The 19511-nt window shown below is 43.5% G+C and overlaps 1 protein-coding gene across 4 annotated transcripts; it reads left to right on the top strand.

The window, feature by feature from the left end:
* The first annotated feature begins 77 nt into the window (after positions 1-77).
* Positions 78-18131, top strand: sh3bp5b (SH3-domain binding protein 5b (BTK-associated)). Of its 4 annotated transcripts, XM_061819000.1 has the most exons (13): positions 788-821; positions 919-970; positions 2737-2874; positions 6726-6854; positions 6938-6999; positions 9336-9398; positions 10931-11059; positions 15708-15872; positions 15938-16068; positions 16795-16837; positions 16907-17114; positions 17227-17544; positions 17618-18131. In XM_061819000.1, exons 3-13 carry the CDS (start codon positions 2820-2822, stop codon positions 17833-17835), a joined length of 1521 nt encoding a protein of 506 aa, XP_061674984.1. In that variant the 5' UTR covers positions 788-821; positions 919-970; positions 2737-2819; the 3' UTR covers positions 17836-18131. The 4 variants fall into 4 exon arrangements, with proteins under 4 accessions (XP_061674981.1, XP_061674982.1, XP_061674983.1 ...); XM_061818997.1 differs by lacking the exon at positions 919-970 and having other exon boundaries at positions 78-821; positions 17618-18130; XM_061818998.1 differs by lacking the exon at positions 919-970 and having other exon boundaries at positions 782-821; positions 17648-18127.
* Positions 18132-19511: the final 1380 nt, after the last annotated feature.

Genomic DNA, 19511 nt, shown 5'->3' with positions numbered 1-19511 from the left:
AGTCAGGAAGTGAAAGTCAGCAAAAGGTCATGTGACCAAAAACCTTGGCGAAACGCTAACTTTGAGGTTACATAACTTCCTCAAAACACATTTGACAGAGCGAGCAATAATAAGCACAAGTTAGATTGTCCGTCTGGCACGTGAACATAAAACAGCCATTAATGTCAACAATTTTGACAAAAGTGAGGACACCCCTACATTGAATGCAGACCTGTAATCCGACAATGTGTTTAGATAAGTGTCGGGGTTATTTCAATCTACAACGCTCACACCGAGGGAGGGACGGACGGTAGCAAGAATCGCAAGTGGAGTGAGTGACTTTGCAAAGTGAGAGAAGCCACAAGAACAAGCGCCACGCTTGTCTCTCCCAACTCCTCATCTTAAGATTTGTTGGGTGGTTACGTTACTTGGTTTGATCTCAAATACCAAAACACACCCTAATTTCGTCATGGTCAGGTCTGTGTGTTCATTTTATAACTTAAGTACAATACCTTTCACAATACATCTTTGTATGCATATGTACTGTTTAGGTACCTGGCTACAGAGCTCGTGCACGTGACGTCAACCTTTTCACGGCGCCATATTGTCGGTCAAAAAGAGCTGCTCGACAAGTGTGCGGGACATTGAAGCCGAGCAGAATGTTCACAATGGCCGAGACTTGTTGTGCTGTTGGTGGTTACAACAGACGAGACAGATCTTCAAAGAGGTCATTCTATGGAATACCAGCTGAAAAGACCAGAAAAGATTGATGGATTTTGCCAATTAAACGTGACGGCTGGTGGTCAACCAAATACAAATGTGTAGCGATCACTTCACTTCAGGTAGGAATTATTCTTTTCAATCTCAAATTCCCAAGAAGTATTTATAATCCCACGTTGACTCATTTCAGAACAATGTGTTTTAAAAAAAATACCACAGGGAGTCGTCTCCTCCGTACACAGAAGCGTGTTCCAGTCACATACAAACTTGGGTAAACTTCTTCCCGACATACTTTTTTTTTTTTTTTTTTTAATATGCATTGTTCTCAAATGAGTGTTTAAAAAAACAAAATAAACTGTTGGTCACACAAGAGGTTTACGTAAGTTAACGTGTGGCCGCAACAGCCTTCCATGTACGGGGGCTGAAGCCTATCCCAGCAGTTTTTCTTTTTTTTTTTTTTTTTTTTAAATGCTAACTTTGTGGTTACATAACTTCCTCAAAACCCATTTGACAGAGCAATAATAAGCACAAGTTCAAAGCCAGCAGCAAGCTGGCAGATAACTTCTACGTGCGGCAGGACGGAACCAGATCCTACTTCTTCTCCAAAGGTCCTCAGTTAAATCTTGTCCAAATGCTGAAAGAGCAACTTCATAATGATAATAATCAATTAAAATGTAATCATTTATAATGAAGTGTGTCATTTCAAGATTAGATTGTGCGAAGAAATATGGCAAATTTGGGAACAGGTTTACTTGCACACAAGGAAAAATGTTAGTCATAAAATTTCCAAATATTAAATGAAAAATAATAGAAATTGTTTTTTAATTTTCAATCAAAAATATAAAATGCAAATGTGTGAGATGAAATTATTTGACAAATATTTCACATGTAATGGTTACACTTGCAAAGAGCTGAAAAATATTGATCCTAATGTTGGAGAAAAATATACAAGTAGGAAAAAATAGACAAAAAGGTATGCATTAGAGGAAATAATGTATAAAAATAATGGAAAATGCTAAATATCCCAAGTACAATATAAAGTGAAATTGGACGCATTTGAGATCAATCATTAAAAAAAAAAAAAACCGTCTGTCACGGAGAGGTTTGCCAAAATGTAACATGTGGCCACAACACACTTCCGTGTACGGAGGAGCCAAATCACTGCCTTTTTTTGTTTTAGTTAATTTATCCGAGTTTGTGTAAAACCAGGGGTCATTTATTGAAATATTTGTATTTGTGTTGAAAAAATCCAAGTGACTCCATCACCATGCGGGATTTATTCCTGATTGAGAACAGATCCAGAAATGAAGTATTTGTATGCGCCCAGATTTTTCAACGCTTTCAAACTCTTGCGTATAAATCTGGACGACTTACTCACCAGATCCATGTGTAGATCCAGTTGTCAAGGACAAACAGAAGCGAATTAAAAGTTCAATTCCTTATCGCCAAAAACATCGATTTCAGCATTAAATACGGATCCTGTATGCTGAGTTTATCTAATTTTTCCACGTAGGTTTGTTTATTTTCACCTTCTCAATGTTTAATCGGACAAAACTCCGGGAGACGTATTTTCGTGACGTCTCCAACCGACTGAGTGAGCAACAGACATCAAACAAGTGTTCAAAATATGTAGGGCAAACCACCTATACGAAAAAATAATCAGAAGGCGAGATTGGATTTTGCAAAAAAAGTACAGAGACAAGGTGGAGGTGATGTCATGGCTGCTTCTGGAGTGGAGTCACAATGGCTGGCAGCAGAATGAATCCTAAAGACTACTAAACAATTTTGTCTTGCAATTTACGCAAAAATCCATACGAACAAATCAGGAAAAGGTTAAACAAGCAACACGACAACGACCCAACACAACAAAGGACGACATCAGGGGGGGAAAAGTGGAAGGTCTTCAACTTTGACTATCGCTATTCACCCAACGTAACTTGACAGCACAAAAAGAAGGCGGCCACCGACACGCACGACGCTCTTATGCAACGTCCTGAGCTCGTTTTTATTTCTTTATTCTTTTCTCCCCAACCCAAGGTCAATTTTCCCTTCTGTCACAACCTCGCAGTCAAACAAGGTGGAGAAACTTCCCGTCTCCTTTCCTGTGGACTGCGCGACTCATGCTAATGCTAGCACACATCCTGTTTTTGGCCACCTGCAGGAAAAGCAAGCAAGGTGTCAAGGTTTTTTTATTGAATTTAATTTTATTTTTTGGCATTACCTACCTTTTTATGTAAGCTCCCTAATGAGATAAGAATTGCGTTTAACTCTGTCAGCAGTAAAACATCCGAGCCGTTCGTTCCCAGTCGGATGGATTGACATAAAAATGCAGAAACATTTAACGCTAGGATTAACGTCTAGACACCAAAGTGTCCCAGAATAAATACAAACAAAGCTCAGTGTGGGGCGGAACAAAGTACAAATACTTACTTTTAATACAATTTTCAGAAATCTGTTCTTCCATATTTTTATCTTTGACAACTTTCAACTTGTACTTACTTTCAATACGTGCGCCTCTCGCAGTAACAAAACTTTGTTCAAGTTGGTCTGCGACCCAGTAATGGGGGGGTGGGGGGCTAGTATTCACGCTCAAAGTAGATTAATTTAACATTATGTTTTTTGTTGTTGTTTTTGCACAACTGTAGACTCACTTGGACCTAGAAGTTAAAACAGGCCAAACAACTTAACAAAGTCAAAGATAATGAAATATGAGTGGGTGCGTCACTCATTAGGTCCATTCAAAACAAAATTATTTGCCAAATGGGTCACAAAGCAGGCAATTGTGGGTCAGTGTGGATTCAGCGACAAAGAGAAGGGTTTGGGTTTTATGAAATAAATGCTGTATAAATACTAGAACGATGATAAACATTGTCAAATAATCCGACAATGTAAATCGAACCCATTCCTATATTCTTTTAGTCCTATTTCTGCATCTATGATGCTGTTCAAAGGCTTTGTTTTTTGTTTTGGTTTTTTTATGGGGGGCGTTCAACCCTGAATACCTTCTTAAAGCCCCACCGACATGAAATGTCTGATTTTTTTAGTATGTTATGAAAAAAAAAAGGCAGCCGGAATGGACCCATCGTTTTTTTCCACTGCAAAACCTGATTTTGACGTATATGGCTTTTTTTTAACTCCCACCATGAAAATCCTCTCGAGGGATTTGTTCTGGAGAAGAAGCAGGAAGTGACCTTAACAGCAAGAACGCACTGAGGCGTTCTTGTGTGTTTATACGAGTTTTACCTGCGGGAAGGGTAGCTCGTTGTTCCTTCGTGTTAGCCAAAATGCCGGCTTGTTGTATTGCTGGATATTGTTCGAACACTCGGGAGGATGGATTTACTCTTCATACGTTTCCAAAAGACACGGTTCGTCATGAAAAATGGATTGCACAGGTGCAAAGGACGAGAGCTTCGTGGGTTCCAAATGACAGGTGGTTGCGTATATAGAGCTACAAAAAAAAAAAAAAAAAACAATAGTGGCGGGGGGGGGGGGGGTAATCCTCTTAGAACGTAACAAAAGATCTTCCTACGTAAGTCAGTTGTGCTAAATCTGTCGATGTGCCTGTCACCGCCTCATCTGCCGAGCACGGCTTCGGCCGGGGTGGGTCATACATAATGTCTGGGAGTTTGTTGTTTGGTTAGAAGTGATCCGCATATCATCTAAACATGGTTCGAAACAATAGGGTAATATTGCCCCGGTCACTTCACACAATTGTGAGATGTTCTCTTCTTCGGAAAGAGTTACCGTGTCCCATAACAAGTCGCCACTACGTTTTTTCAATAGCGAATGTTCCAGTGTAACATCTGCTGATGACGTTGCAGGCAATGTGGCTACCACTTGGGATGTCTAGTGAGACTTCCGCAACTTTGCGCATGGATTACGTGCTCTCCGCTCATATTCATTTTTTCGTATAGACATTTAAGTGAATATTGTGATCTTTATTTTTCATTACAATATATATTTTAGAATGTTTATAGGCGTAACAGTGGAACTTTAATGCTGCTTGTGAATTTCCCCTCGTTTTGTTTCTTTGTTGCCACTTTTCTAGAATACAGCTACTTGATGCATCTTAAAGTGCTATGAACGGCAAGACACAAAAATAATGTATGATCAAATTGTTTTTTGTTTTTCCACAATAATGAAGTTATTGTTCCATCAGTCATAAGTGAGCATTGCCTTCTTCGTAAAGGCGTGTTTATTTGATACAGCGCCATTATTAGACCGCAAATAGTCGCAATGTTGCGTGCGTTCTTAGCTCTGATCTTGTATAAATTTAATATAAACTGGCCTGCTTGCAACTTGGAAATAACTCAACACTTTGATTTGTGCGCATGTATCACAACCCCATTAAGCATAGATTCCGTATCCTTGCTTTCCGGCGTGTGCCCCGCATATTTGTACGCTCAACGTCCTCTCGAGTAAGACCATTGAGCGTACTCGTATGTTACTTCTGACCCCAAATTCCTGGTGAGGATTCTAGTGGCAACACAATTACACACAATCTCATTTAAACATATTGAAAAACCCCGAAGCGTCTCCGTCTACTAGACAGCGCAATTGGATCAAGCTCTTTCACGAGCATTAACGGCTGCCAATGCCGGCTACGTGGAAGTAATGCTAACAGGCCTCCAACTGTGCTCCTTAATTCTGGGAACTGGGTCTGATCGGGTAAGATACCGTCAAAAGCGCAGCTGTGCGATGTAAACAAAGCCTCATCTGTTGCCTTTTCTACAGTGTCGTACAGTAACTTTGTGTGTGTGTGTGTTGAGGAACATTCAAGGCACATTTTGATCGGGTCCAAAGAACGACACCAGTCGGTGACACGGTGCTACTGATCGGGATTCATTATCTGTGTGTGTTTGCGATGAGATCACTTTACAAGGTCCAAGAACACAAAGAGTAAAAAGTCCAAGCATCTTTACTTAAAGGATTTCAATGTGCACAAATGCAGATTGATGAGTGGAATGTCGCAGATTCATATTTGGGAAGAGTACAGTTATTACAGCATGCAAAACTGGCTGGATTGTAACCACTGACCTAAAAAAAAAAAATGGATGGCTCATTGGCCACCAAAACTGAAGTCTCCATCCGCCATCTTGATACTCCCAAAACAACCATGCCGACCTGCGCGCTAATCGCCGGTTTCGTGGCTGTGTGAAAACATTTCACAGGTAAGTTAGAAAGATTTACTTTGACACTGTTAAAATTTGTATTTTTTTTTTTTTAATTTTCTGATGATCTTAATTCACTTGAACAATGTTTTGTTTATGGTTGTTGTTGTTCACTGTTCAATCTGCTTCCTCTTTATAGGCCAGACAGTTTTGCGCAAAAAAGCGATGTAAATATTATCCCAAACTTCATCAGTGGATAAGCGAGAAAGCACATTTTCTGTGAAATTTTTTGATCAAATTTGTAATACAAAACTCTGCAAATTAAATTTGATTTTCAAATGCGAGGAAACAAGTTTAAATTTTTGTATGAATTAGGACGTCGCAGAGACAACAAATGAAAAATGCGTTTAGCATGTATTTTCCCATTGCGAGTCCTTATTTCCATAAATATATCTAACGAATTGACTTAAAATGTAATGTTTGCATGACAAAAAAATGCTTAGTTTTTTGCTATGTTGTGATGATAGTGCTTCACAGCTTATTTTGGGAAAAGTTAACGTGTCACGGAAATCGGGCCCTGGGTAATTTCTTGGTAGTCACGGTGTTATGTCTTTTCCTTTTCACGTAGCATTTTTTGCCTCATCAAATCGAACTAAAAATCGTTCATGTTACCAGTTCTGAAAAAAAATGTCAAGCTCACACGACCAGTTTTAATTCTACATGCCAAATTTTGAGAATAACCTCGCCATAATCCAACCTGTAAACCATGTCCGCCACGCGTTTTGGGAGTACTAAGATGGCGGAAGTCTTTTTTTTTTTTTTTTTTCCCCAGTGATTGTACTGTATATGGGGGGGGGGGAGTTTACAGGAAATGCTGATCAAATGGCGGCACCAATGAGCTGTCAATCAAACCAGGAGCGGAAAAGGCGGGTCGAGAAGCAGACAAAACCAGAAGCGCCATTTGCCGGCGGCGGTCGGCAGCGGAGGAGACGCCGCGGAGCGTCGGACCCGTCGTGCTCGGAGACGGCAAACAAAAGAAAACGAGTAAGCGGGATGTGTTTCGGCGTCTTGGCTTGTTGACCATCTTCCCACCGTCGGCTGAGTTTTTGTTGCCTTTCGAACAATGGACCCCCATCGTTGTGACGATGAGGCCGACTACGAGGACGAAGAAGTGGACCCCCGCATCCAGGTAGGAACAAAATATGTTTCATGTCAAATATCTTGTACATTGTCTTTCGCTGTGACTGTCGACCTCTTTAAGGCCTTTCCACACATTATTGCCATCCATTTTGTGTCCGCTTCTGAAATGTCATATGTGTGAAATATGAATGGAATAACAAACGTTTTATGTTTTTGTTTAATATTCCAACAACAAAATATGATTTGCGCTTTTAACACTGTGATTAAATATTGCAAAATGTAATATCTTTAGTAATCCAATCAGAATATTTCTCATGAAAAAAATTGAAATACATTTTACTAGATTTTTATTTCAAATAAATATTCTTAAAGATAAAATGGATTGCACTTACAAGTGAAATGCAGCTGAACTGTACAAAAAAAATCTAAATTCTAATGTCTTTGATTCTATTTCATGTTTGAAAAGTTGTACATGTTATTTCTAATTCAGTCAATAATTCTTTCCCACACGTCACTTGTGGAACACATTACACACTTGGAGAATCACAAATTTTAAAGGTATTTGGTTAAAATTAAAATTATTCATATGTCCAATTGTGCATAAAATTTAGGTTTGACCCCAGCCCCCCCCCCTATATATATATATATATATATATATATATATGTATATATATATATATATATATATGTATGTATGTATGTATGTATGTAATGTGAGTTAATAAGCCATCTACCAAGAAAATATACACCAAAGATTTTTAAATCTTGACTGATCAAAACTGACGAATGAAAAATTCTTCCAATTTTACTACAGGCAAAACTATCTGTTTTCTTTAACCACAATATACAAATATTACAATGTAATGTATATTATCGTTTTTTTTTTTTTTAACCAAACATGGTAAAACAAAGGTTTTTCAGTTCTCTGGGGGAAGGAGAAGTAGAAATAAATATATATATATATATATATAAAAAGCCCCATCTGTGGTCATCAAAACAGGAAGCATTAACACACCCTTCCAGTTGAACACTTCTACATTTAGTTCTTTATTGTTCTCATTTGACAAATGCGATCCAAAAAACATCTTTCACAGCAGAAACAATTGCTTCGGGCATGCAGCGCGATAGAATCATCGTTCGGAATTCACGCTTCCCATAATCGAAACAGCAATGTTTATTCTCCAGCAGAAATGTAAGGGACTGTAAAGCCGTTATGTAACGTTCTTAAGTCTAGAGGTGTTTTGAAGGGGGGGGGGGCAATTCTTAAATTGCACTTTCAGACATGCGTTAAATTCACATTTTCTCTTATCTGCACTATGTGTGTGTGTCTTACTCATCCCACAGACTTTAAACTTTTTACTGTCATTAAAAGAGCTTATGTATTTCTTTTTGCCTATTGTCTCTTGTTTGCTGTCAATAAATGGGAGAATATTGTATAACATCACTTTGAGGAAATGAAAAGACTCACTCACAGTTCTCAAAATAAGAGGCAGCGTGTGCTTGCTTCCAGCTGGTTGTCACTCCCAGTTGAAGTTTTCTGTAAAACCGACACTTAGAGAATTAAATATTGTGCATTGGGGCGGCACGGTGGATCAGCTGGTAAAGCATTGGCCTCACAGTTCTGAGGATCTGGGTTCGATCCCGTCCCCACCTGTGTGGAGTGTGCACGTTCTCCACGAGCCTGTGTGGGTTTTACTCCGATTTACTCCCACATCCCAAAAACATGCAACATTAATTGGATATCTAAATTGCCCCAAGGTGTGATTGTGAGAGCAACCGTTGTCTGTCTCCGTGTGCCCTGCGTTTGGCTGGCGACCACTTAAAGGTGTACCCTGTCTCCTGCCCGTTGACAGCTGGGACGGGCTCCAGCACTCCCCGCGACCCTTGTGAGGATAAGCGGCAAAGAAAATGGATGGATGGACATTGTGTATTTGAACCCCCCCAAAAAACTCAAGCAAATGATAGGATTTCATATAGCAAAAGTCTACTAACATCCTGTATAATGTGAAATTCCATAGATGGGCTAACAGGAAAAGAGCCCAGATGTTATGGTAATTGTAAATATTGAAAAAAGACTGCTACTTAAACACACATGGAGCAGCAACTATTAGAGTATACAACACTACTCATAGGCAAATATTCTATGCTCTGTGCATATCTTCCATTTGAGCCCTACGTTGCAGTGTCATGGTTTGGCGCAACATCATGCAAAAACTGTCAAGTCCGACTTGCCTGTAAACTGGAAAAAAAACAGTTAGAGACCATCGCTTGAAAATTATTGTTGTAGGTCCGCGAGCAATGAATCGCAATATAGCGGCGTATTCTTATCGTTATTGCTATGGTGATATTGTGTTGTGACGTTTTGGTGTGTGTGGCGTTTTGCAGGGCGAGCTGGAGCGACTCAACCAGTCGTCAGGCGACATCAACCGATGCGAGACGGCCATGGAGGTCAGTGCGCCGGCGCGCACCGAGCCACGCGCTCGTGCGCCTTCTCGATCTGATACCGGGCTCGGACGGACGCGCGGCGTCGGCCCGCCGTTCCGCACGCTTTGGAAATGAGTGCAGACCCTGTGAAGGGTCCCTTTTATAGTCGACAAAAAGGGAATTTCCATAAGTGACCCATCTGGGCTTGAAGCCTTGAGAGTTACAAATCTAGTTTTAAATCGAAATTTGAGCTTTGCTCGACTTTTTTTTGCTCTGCATGCGCAATAAAGTACCGTAAAAATGACTGATTAAGTATAATAACACCAGTGCACCACATTAAGTATATAAAAAAAAAAAAAGTTATTTATTTACAATACACTTTGGTATTTCATGTATAGCAGGGGGGTGAAACTCATTTTTCTCACAGGCCAGATTGTTGTTCTGGTTTGACTCAGGGGGCCGTTATGACTGTGAAAAAATCAGTTAGTCAATTCCAATTTGGATGATAATGACACGCCACTGTGATTGAATTTTTGGCACCTCAAGTATATTAATTTACAATATTCCTTCACTTTCATTCACTCTTCTTTTTGAGCGTGAAATTAAATCTTGAAGGGGGAAAATGTGACCCATTAAGAAATCCTGTTCTCAATCAAGACGTAAGCAATCTGTGCCACGTCTTCCTTTTATTTTATATGATTGTAGGTCAGAGAGGTCGTAAACGGGGTTAAAGTCTCCCTCGTCTTTTTTATTATGAAATGATGTCTTGCTGAAGTCAGCAAATGGACAAATCTCTGCCCGATGAGGGGATCCTCTACTCATAAAGCTCAACATTGAAATACTTTCAAATAATATTGAGTATGGGAAAACACTATACTTAATGGTTCAAAATAAAATGGATTGCACATTAAAATCAAGGAATGTTTGTGCCTCAAATTCTAAATGATAAAGAGGTGGCACGGTGGTGCAGCTGGAAAGCGTTGGCCTCACAGGTCTGAGGAGCCGGGTTCAATCCCAGACCTGCCTGTGTGGAAGTTTGCATGTTCTCCCCGCACCTGCACGGGGTTCATCCGGGCAATCCGGTTTCCTCCCACATCCCAAAAAGCATGCAAGATTAATTGGACACTCTAAATTGCCCATAGGTGTGATTGTTGTCTGTCTCCACGTGCCTCGCAATTGGCCAGCAACCAGTTCAGGGTGTGCCCGGCCTCCTGCCCGTTGACAGCTGGGATAGGCTCCAGCACTCCCCGTGACCCTAGTGAGGATAAGCGGCAAATAAAATGGATGGATGGACATTAATTGGACTCTCCTAATTGCCCCTAGGTGTGATTGCGAGTGCGGTTGTTTGTCTCTGTATGCCCTGCGATTGGCTGGCAACCAATTCAGGGTGTACCCCGCCTCCTGCCTGTTGACAGCTGGGACGGGCTCCAGCACTCCCTGTGACCCTTGTGAGGATAAGCGAAAGAAATGTTAAGGGGAGAAAAAAAAAAAGCCATTGTAACATTATGCAGAGTTCCAAGATTGGTGAAACCAAAGGAAAGCGCTTGCTTTTTCAGGACGCCAGGCAGAAGTTCCGCTCGGTCCTGGTGGAGGCCACCGTCAAGCTGGACGAGCTTCTCAACAAGATCGGGAAGCCCGTGGACGAGTCCAAGCCGTACTGGGAGGCTCGGCGTCTGGCCCGGCAGGTCAGTTATTATTATTATTATTATTTTTTTTTTTTTACAAGGGTTGCACGGTGCGACGACACTGCTAAAGTATTGCGATATCTGGCTGTTGGAAATGAAAAGATAGTTTTTAGTAGAGTCTGACAGATAGTGAACATTTCTTCCGAGAAACGGCTCGCTTGCACGTAAAACAGGGAATTGAACATTTTGCAGTAAATTGTCACCAAATTGAACAAAAGTATCTAATTTTGTGAACAACAAGTCTGCAAGCTTAAAGGGAAAATCAAGCCATTGCGTGAACAGTGTATCCAATAGTTCATGTAATATGTACTGTACTTTGAAAATTTAAGGTTAATCCTCTCTCATTTAGTTGTGTTTTGAGAAGATTTTTATCGACAATTATGAATTTTCAGAGGGGCTGCCATTTTCGCGAGTCACATGACCTACGTGCGCGGCTGTGACGTGTCCCGTGCCGCAACGAAGGCTCGATTACATGGGACACCATTTATGCCCAGCACCGATTTCTCGCATTTATCCTCATCTGATGAAGAAATAGCAGTATCGGTTGATCGGGAAGACGGAGGAAAACTTTCATGCGGATTTGAACCTGTGGCTGTAATTAATGTTGAATATTCGGGTGATTCTTCGGGCGGAATCACGCGGAGTCAGGCTACTCGGAGACCTACACGCGAAGTAAGCGCATAAACAAAGGCCCCCGGGAGCCGCGGATGGTTCTTCAGACGGGAATGATGCGGAGTCTGACGAGCGAGCTCCGGCGGCGGGCCGCCAGCCGAGCTTCGACGTCCGGGGAGGCCGTTAGCCGAGCTTCGGCGTCCAGGGCTAATGGAAGCCTGGAAGCTCGGCTCGCGGCCCACCGCCGGAGCTTGCTCGTCAGACTCGGTGTCATTCCTCCCCGAAGAACCATCAAAGTATTCAACATTACAGCCACAGGTTCAAATCCGTACGGAAGTATTCCTCCGTCTTCCCGATCAAGCGATACTGCTGTTTCTTCATCAGATGAGGATAAACACGAGAAATCGGCGCCAGGCATAAATGGTGTCCCATGTAATCGAGCCTTTGTTGCGGCACGGTACATGTCACATCCGCGCACGTAGGACATGTGACTCGTGAAAATGGCAGCGCCCCTGAAAATTCGTAATTGTCAATAAAAATCTTCTCAAAACACAATTAAATGAGAGGATTTAACTTCACATTGTCAAAATCGGGTCCACATTACATGACCTATCGGATGCACTGGATTTCCCCTTTAACGCTAAGGCATCATGGGAAACGCCATCGACGGGCTTTCTGCTTGCCCCCGAAAAGTACTTTGAGACCAAAGTCTTTGCAAAGTGCTGCGTGATAACGTTTTACTGTTTAACAAGGAGGGCGACGAGATCAGAAGAGTGGCAACGGTTTAGCTTTATGGCCACTAAACGAGGACGTTAGTGTGTCACCTTTTTGCCCTCAAAGGTGCACTCGGGTGTGGGTTAAAAGTCACGTAATTCGCCACGTTAACTTCGAGAGTCTGCAGAAAGGGGACCCAGTCGTTAATCTTGCGCTGACCTCGCAGTAAAAGTCAGGAGACGCTCGTCGTCACGGCGAAGTCCTTGCGATTGCGACTTGTTTGCGTCTGCGTGTTATTCGGGTGGAAAAAGAAAGACGCCGATGTCTTCGGTCCACACGGCGTGGCACAAACGAGCCTTGACACAATTAGACGCGACTCTCAGATGTTGTTTGCGTCGGATAAAAATATCTTTGTCGCAACACTGAGGCTCCTTGTCTCCACTCTAGTGACAAATTATATTTCATTGCTTCGCCATCTATTTCTTTCCTCAGTCGGCATGACACGAAGCCGGGCTCGTGGAGATAACTGCAGGTGGCGTCGTCGCTGCGGAGTTTGAAGATAAAATCAAGAATTTAAAAAACGTTTTTTTTTTTTTTTTTTTTTGCATGTCAAATTCTGGCTGGCAGGAAATTGGTGATCGTGATGTTGTGTTAGGAGGAGTCAACCTTGAACTGGGTTTGAATCTTTGGACTTGTAAACTGGAAGAAACGAGTGGAAGTAGCGGTACAGAACGAGTGTCATCGACCAAAGAACTCGTCGGAAGGATGTCTGAGTCATTGCGGCTCGACATTTAGGAGACCCCTAAAGGGAAATTATGGTGGTTTGGTGTAACAATGTATCCAGTAGGTCATGTAATATGTACTCTATCTTGATAATGAGATGTTAAACCGTCTCTCATTTAAGAGTGTTTTGAGAAGATTTTTATCGACAATTTCGAATTTTCAGGTGCGCCGCCATTCTTGCGAGTCACATGACCGACGTGCGCGGATGCGACATGTTTACCCGCCGCAACAAACAGTCCATTACACGGGACAGCATTTATCCCCGGTGCCAATTTCTCGTATTTATCCTCATCAGATGAAGAAATAGCAGTATCGGTTGATCGGGAAGACGGAGGAATATTTCCACACGGATTCGAACCTGTGGCTGTAAATAACGTTGAATATTGGGATGGTTCATGGGGCGGATTCTGACCAGCGAGCGGTGACGAGTGGCGGAACAGTGAGCTGAGCTCCGCCAAGTCCGCATCGCCACTGTTTTACAAACTTTGCTCTTCATCCTAGCAGAGACTCTTCTGTCTCCCTAAATATTGTTTTCCTAAAATGTTAAAAAAAAAAAAAAGGATTTGCGAAGTTAGGCTAAAAATGAATTTAAATGTTGCCAGGAATCAACAAGAATCACTGGGGACAAATTATTTTTATTAACACGAGCCAAAATGGCCACTAAAAACCAAATTGTTGCAAGGTTAAACTTTTTTTTTTTTAAAGTTAAAAGTAGTAGAAATGCTGTTTTTTGTTTATATTTTAGCTTAATGTCAAAATGGCTACTCTGAACCAGAATTGTGGACTTCCTGTCTCTTTTAGGCCGTGGCCTCTCACCGTACGCATCTAGACTCGGTTTCCCAGTTAATGGTTAACCTCCCTCGCGTGCACGTTTGTTTTTTTTTTTTTTTTTTTAATAATCCAAAAAAAATCATTTGGATCCGATTACTTGAGTCATGACTAATCAACCCGTACGTACTAATCAACGTACGCAACGAATGTTTACTGTGCTCAGAAACGTCACTAGAATGAGCACACACACAGGAGCGGCGTTGAACCGCAAGATTAGCGGCGCGGTCAAGTGCAGTGCATGCTGGGAGGAGATTTCAAGATGCGTGCTGACTCATTCGGGTCAACGCAGCCAATCTCAAAAAAGTGAAAATTCGCAGCGTTTCACAAGCAAAGGGCCGAGCGAGCTGCTTTCACTGCCGTCAAGTTTGCGTCCCACTTCTTCCTTTTCTCATGCCACTTGACACTCTTAAGTCATACTAGCAATAGCAATCAGCGGGCACCAAAAGTCAACACACCCTTGATCAAATGCGGTATTCTTTTCAAAACTTTTCTTGTTTAACCCCAAATAAAGTTCACCTCTTGTAATTGACTTTTTTTTTTTTTTTTTTTCTCCCTGAAGTGTTTTCATTCCCCAGCAGAAGCCCAAATTTGGGTTTTGTGCTCACGCTCCCTGACTGGCTGGTATTTGGACCTGTTCACAATTGCCCCATTTCCACCTGAAGTAAAATATCTGCAGAGCATAAACCGATTGTTTTCCTTTTTGATTCTGAACTCCTAATTTATGGTGTGAAGCTAACGTGAGACCGTGAGGGCAAACTGGGACAACTCAGAAAAGGCTTTGACTTTGTTCGCTTGCTTGTTAGCCCAAATTGTTTTTATTATCTTTACACGTGGAAAAAAATCTGATTATCGAGCAGAAAAACTGCGTCTGGCAGACAAACAGTAAACACCGACGCGGTCACGCTGAAATCTGACCACAGACGAACTCGCGCTGACACGTTTCGAGACGTCAGCATTTGCGCTCGGGTGAGGGTCCGCTGACACGACAGCGGCGACCACGTGACCTCGACAAGGCAGCGGTTGTCGGCGTTATGCTGCGCTGGCCGAAGCGTTAACCAGCGACGCTAATAGAGTTACCTGGAGCATGCGGTGATGTCAGGGTTTTGGCAGTCAGTACAGATTTAGTTTTTTATCGGTAAATGTTGTCGTGACTCCTCCAGGACGGTAGAAACGTGTTTTTTTTTTTTTTTTTTTTTTTTTTGTAACGGACATGTTGGTGAAGGAAACTGGTAGGGATGAAGAAGCCTCTGCCTTACTATGGCTTTGGTCAGCAGAACAGCAGCGAGGTGTGCTGAGGTGTGACAGGAGAATTGAAAGTGGAGGTGGGATGCATCAGGGATCAACTCTGAGCCCCTTCCTGTATGCAGGGATAATGGATAGACTGACAGATGAGGTCAGACTGGAATCCCGTTGGACCGTGATGTTCAGAAATGGCGTTGTGATCGGAAGTAGGAGCAGGGAACAGGTGGAGGAACAATTAGAAAGATGGTGGTGTGAACACTAGCCGAAGTAAGACAGGCCCTATTTCAAAGTATCTGGTACTCATGAAAGCCAATACCAAGCCATGAATACTTCAAGCTAAACATTCTGACATCAAATAACCCCTTCTTGCTAGGAGTTGGCGCCATGCTAGCCTAAAAGCAATCGGCATCGAGCGCGGGCACCATTTGCACGAAGGCAATCGATCAGTCCCTTGTGTGTCCCAAAGGCCCAGCTGGAGGCCCAGAAAGCCGCGCAGAACTTCCAGCGATCCTCCGAGGTCTTGCGCGCCGCCAAGGAGACCATCTCGCTGGCCGAGCAGTGCATCCTGGATGAGGGGCGGCGCCACTTTGACTCGGCCTGGCAGGAGATGCTCAACCACGCCACGCAGCAGGTGAGCGTTCGGGGCCCCCGTTTTGGACAGAGAACGGGCCGGTGAGCTCCAATTGGCTGCCGCAGGTGATGGAGGCGGAGCTCGAGAAGGCCCGAAGCGAACTGGCGCACAAGGAGACGGCGGCCAATCACGCGGCGGCCATCGCTCGCCTGAAGCAGCTGGAGAAGAAACTCAAACGCGCCATCAGCAAGTCAAAGTAAGAAAACGAGGAAAGGAAAATATACACGGCAACACAACACCATCTCGAAATCATGTTCAATCGTCAATTCATCACGCTAGTAGTTAATTTATCAAATGTTATTGCAGTGATTCCTCGGTTGTCGACCACAATCCGTTCCAGAAAACGATTCAAGAAGTGTTTTGTTCAAAAACCAAATCCATGTTTCCCATTACAATGAATGGAAAAAGAAATAATGCGTTTCAAGTCTAAAAAAAAAAAAAAATTCGGCTTTTTAGAGAATTCTTTTTTAGCTTTTCCTGATAATAAACTGCATAGTAGAAATACATGTATAGTTTAAATTTTATATAATAAAATAATTTAAGAAATTTTAGAAAAAAGATGCTTATTTTTTGCTTAAAGGGGAAATCCAGTGGTTTGCGTGAACAATGTAGCCAATAGGTCATAGGCGAGCTTCGGCGGCCGAGGAGGTCGTTAGCCGAGCTTCGGGCAATCGGACAATAACTAAACACGTCGTGGGTGGGTCAACTGCTTGCGTCGCACCAATTATGTTATTTCCGGGTTTTTTCGGGGGCTTTCGAGTACCGATTTTCGTTTGAAAACAGAAGCGAAAATATCTGGAAATTTTCGTTCGAAAACGGGGACGTTCAAGAACCGAGGCCTTACTGTTATTATTAAATGTTTGGCATCCACTTACGGTGTATTAGTGTGTTTTCTTCCTCTGATGTGTTTTTTTGTGCGCAGGCCTTACTTTGAGATGAAGGCCAAGTTCTACCTGCAGCTGGAGGTACGTGAAACAGGTTCTGCGTCATTCCTTTCGGAACCGACCACGTTAACGCTGTCGTTTCCCGAGCAGAACCTGAAGAAGACGGTGGACGAGCGTCAGGCCGAGCTGTCGCGGGCCAAGGCCGAGTACAAGGCGGCCCTCGGGAACCTGGAGGCCATCTCGGGCGAGATCCACGAGCGGCGCCGCAGCTCGGTCGTGGGGCCCCGGGGACGGGGCGTGGGGGCGGACGGCGACTGCCGCGGCGGTCCCTGCGACCAATCGTCCGACGGCATTTCCGGTAAGAAAAATACATCTGTTGACGGGCGGCCGGAGAAAAGGAAAAATGACAATTCTCATTTTTCTGCATCGTCTTCCTTCCTTCCGTCGATCATCTGCGGCGCCCCCTGCAGTGATGTCGGTGTGTTTCGACGACGCCGGCGCGGCCTCCGAGGAAGACTCTGAGACGCGTTCCACGTGCAGTCGCGGTTCTTCTCCCAGCAGCCCCCAGGACCTCGTGTCGCCGTGTTCCTTCGCCTCCTCCTCCTCTTCCTCCTGCCCGTCGCCCACTCCGTCCAGCTCCTCTTCGTCCTCCTCGCCTCCCTCCAGGCCCTGCAGCCTGGACCTGCCCGTCTCCGTCTCCCTGTCGGACTTCGGCCTCATCTCGCCCGTGCTGGGCCCTCGCAGCGAGTGCAGCGGGGCGTCGTCGCCCGAGTGCGACCTGGAGAGAGGTGAGCAACTTTTGCTCTTGATATTTCTTGTAGACGTCCTGATAATATCCAAACTTTTGAATCTTGCCGTCAGCGGCCTTAACCTTTCCGTCCTGCGTCGCAGGCGAGCGGGCGGAAGGCGCCGAGGTGCCGCCGGACAACGGGCCGGCCGCCGTCAACAACAACAACAACGGATGTGCGCCGCCCGCCCCCAAGAGGGTCTTCAACCTGGAAGCTCGCTTCAGCTTCCTCAACCTGCGCCGCCAGCGCGGCGACTTTTCCCAGAAGGCCGTCGTGGTCAAAGGACTGTGAGGAACCACCACAAGGACAATTTGGAGCATGTCGTCGAACCTTTTGGCTGATGTTGGACTCTAAATGGAGACCGGTAGAACCAATACTGTAGTTTTTATCTATTCCGCTTCAATGGAACTGAAACAGAAGCAAACTCTTCCTCATCCGCTCTCTTCGTTCTTGATTTATTCCACTTGGATGGAAGCTGGCAGTGAGCAAAGTGACGTGTTTGTGACGGTGTTATGTGTTGAATAAAGAAAATATTGGACTGTTGAACCGACTTATTAAAATATTACCCCCTTGTTGATCCCTGTTTTGAGGATGAGAGGTCATAAATGTGGACTTGTTGCACCTTAATTCAGTTCCCAGAGTTGAAATTCCAGATTCTATTTTTTCTTCTCTTCTGGTATGTGTCCCAATAATTTTGACCAAACTTCTCATTTTCCTCCTGTAGGTGTATTATTTTTTTTTTTTTTGTATAAACTCCTCCAATTCTTCACAAAGACGACACCTCCCACTTTAGGACCAACTTTCCTTTTTTTTTTTTCCCCCCGCGAGTGCACGTTTTACTCCCTGTCGGCGTCCAAATACTTTTCCACATTTTGTTCCCGCGTGGAGGAAGCGAGGCTGCCGGCGGTCACCAGAAGGAAACTCGTGACGTCTGCCAATCACGCCAAACGTGTCTTCCGCATGATGACATTTGCGGCTTATTACAACCTTGAGGAAGCATCTTCACATATCATGTGGCTTCTGTGCCACGAGGAATATTTACAAATATGTATCGACATAAGATTGCTACTCTGTTTGGAAACCCTGGGTTGAAACCTAACCCTCTTTTGAAAGCCTACGTTGAAAAGCTAACTCAGTATGAAAATCTTCTTTGGAGGTTTTGAAACCTTAACGCGGTTTTGAAACCCTAACTCTGTTTTGCAACTGTTTTTAAACCCTACTTTGCTGCCCTCGTCGCCCCGTTTTGACACCCTAAAACTCTACTGATATCCTAAGATGAAACCCGACTCCACAGGTGTCAAACAGGCAGCCCAGGGGCCAGATCCGGCCCGCCGGATGATTTTTATGCGGCCTTCAAAGGCAAATCGTATGCGTCAACCTCCATGATTCTTGTCCAAATCTGGACCACAATTTCCAATTGTCATAACAAAAATGATTATGTTGATGACGCAGGTGTCAAACTTATCAGCTCGGGGGCCAGAACCGGCCCGCCAGATGATTTTATGTGGCCCGCAAAGGCAACACGTATGTGTTAACCTCCATGATTCTTGTCCAAATCTGGACCACAAAGGCAAATCATATGTATCAACCTCCATGACTCTGGCTCAAATCTAGACTAAAATTTAAAATTGTCATATCATTAATGATAAAGTTGACAACAGGTGTCAAGCTCGCAGCCCGGGGTCCAAATCTGGCCCGCCAGATGATTTTTATGTGGCCCGCAAAGGCAAATCATGTGTAAACTTCCATGATTCTTGTCCAAATCTGGACCACAATTTCCAATTGTCATATCATAAATGATAACGTTTTTTTACACAGGTGTCAAACTCACGGCCCGGGGGCTGGATCCGGCCTGCCAGATGATTTTATGTGGCCCGCAAAGGCAAATCGTATGTGTCATTTCTGTTCAAATCTGGACCAAAATTTCTAATTGTCGTATCATAAATGATAGCTTTCCAATTGTCACA

The sequence above is a fragment of the Syngnathoides biaculeatus genome, chromosome 5 (genome assembly GCF_019802595.1).
Source record: "Syngnathoides biaculeatus isolate LvHL_M chromosome 5, ASM1980259v1, whole genome shotgun sequence".
In the NCBI taxonomy this organism is placed as follows: Eukaryota; Metazoa; Chordata; class Actinopteri; order Syngnathiformes; family Syngnathidae; genus Syngnathoides; species Syngnathoides biaculeatus.
Note: the sequence above shows the minus strand (reverse complement) of the source record. Positions and strands in the feature narration are given on the sequence as shown.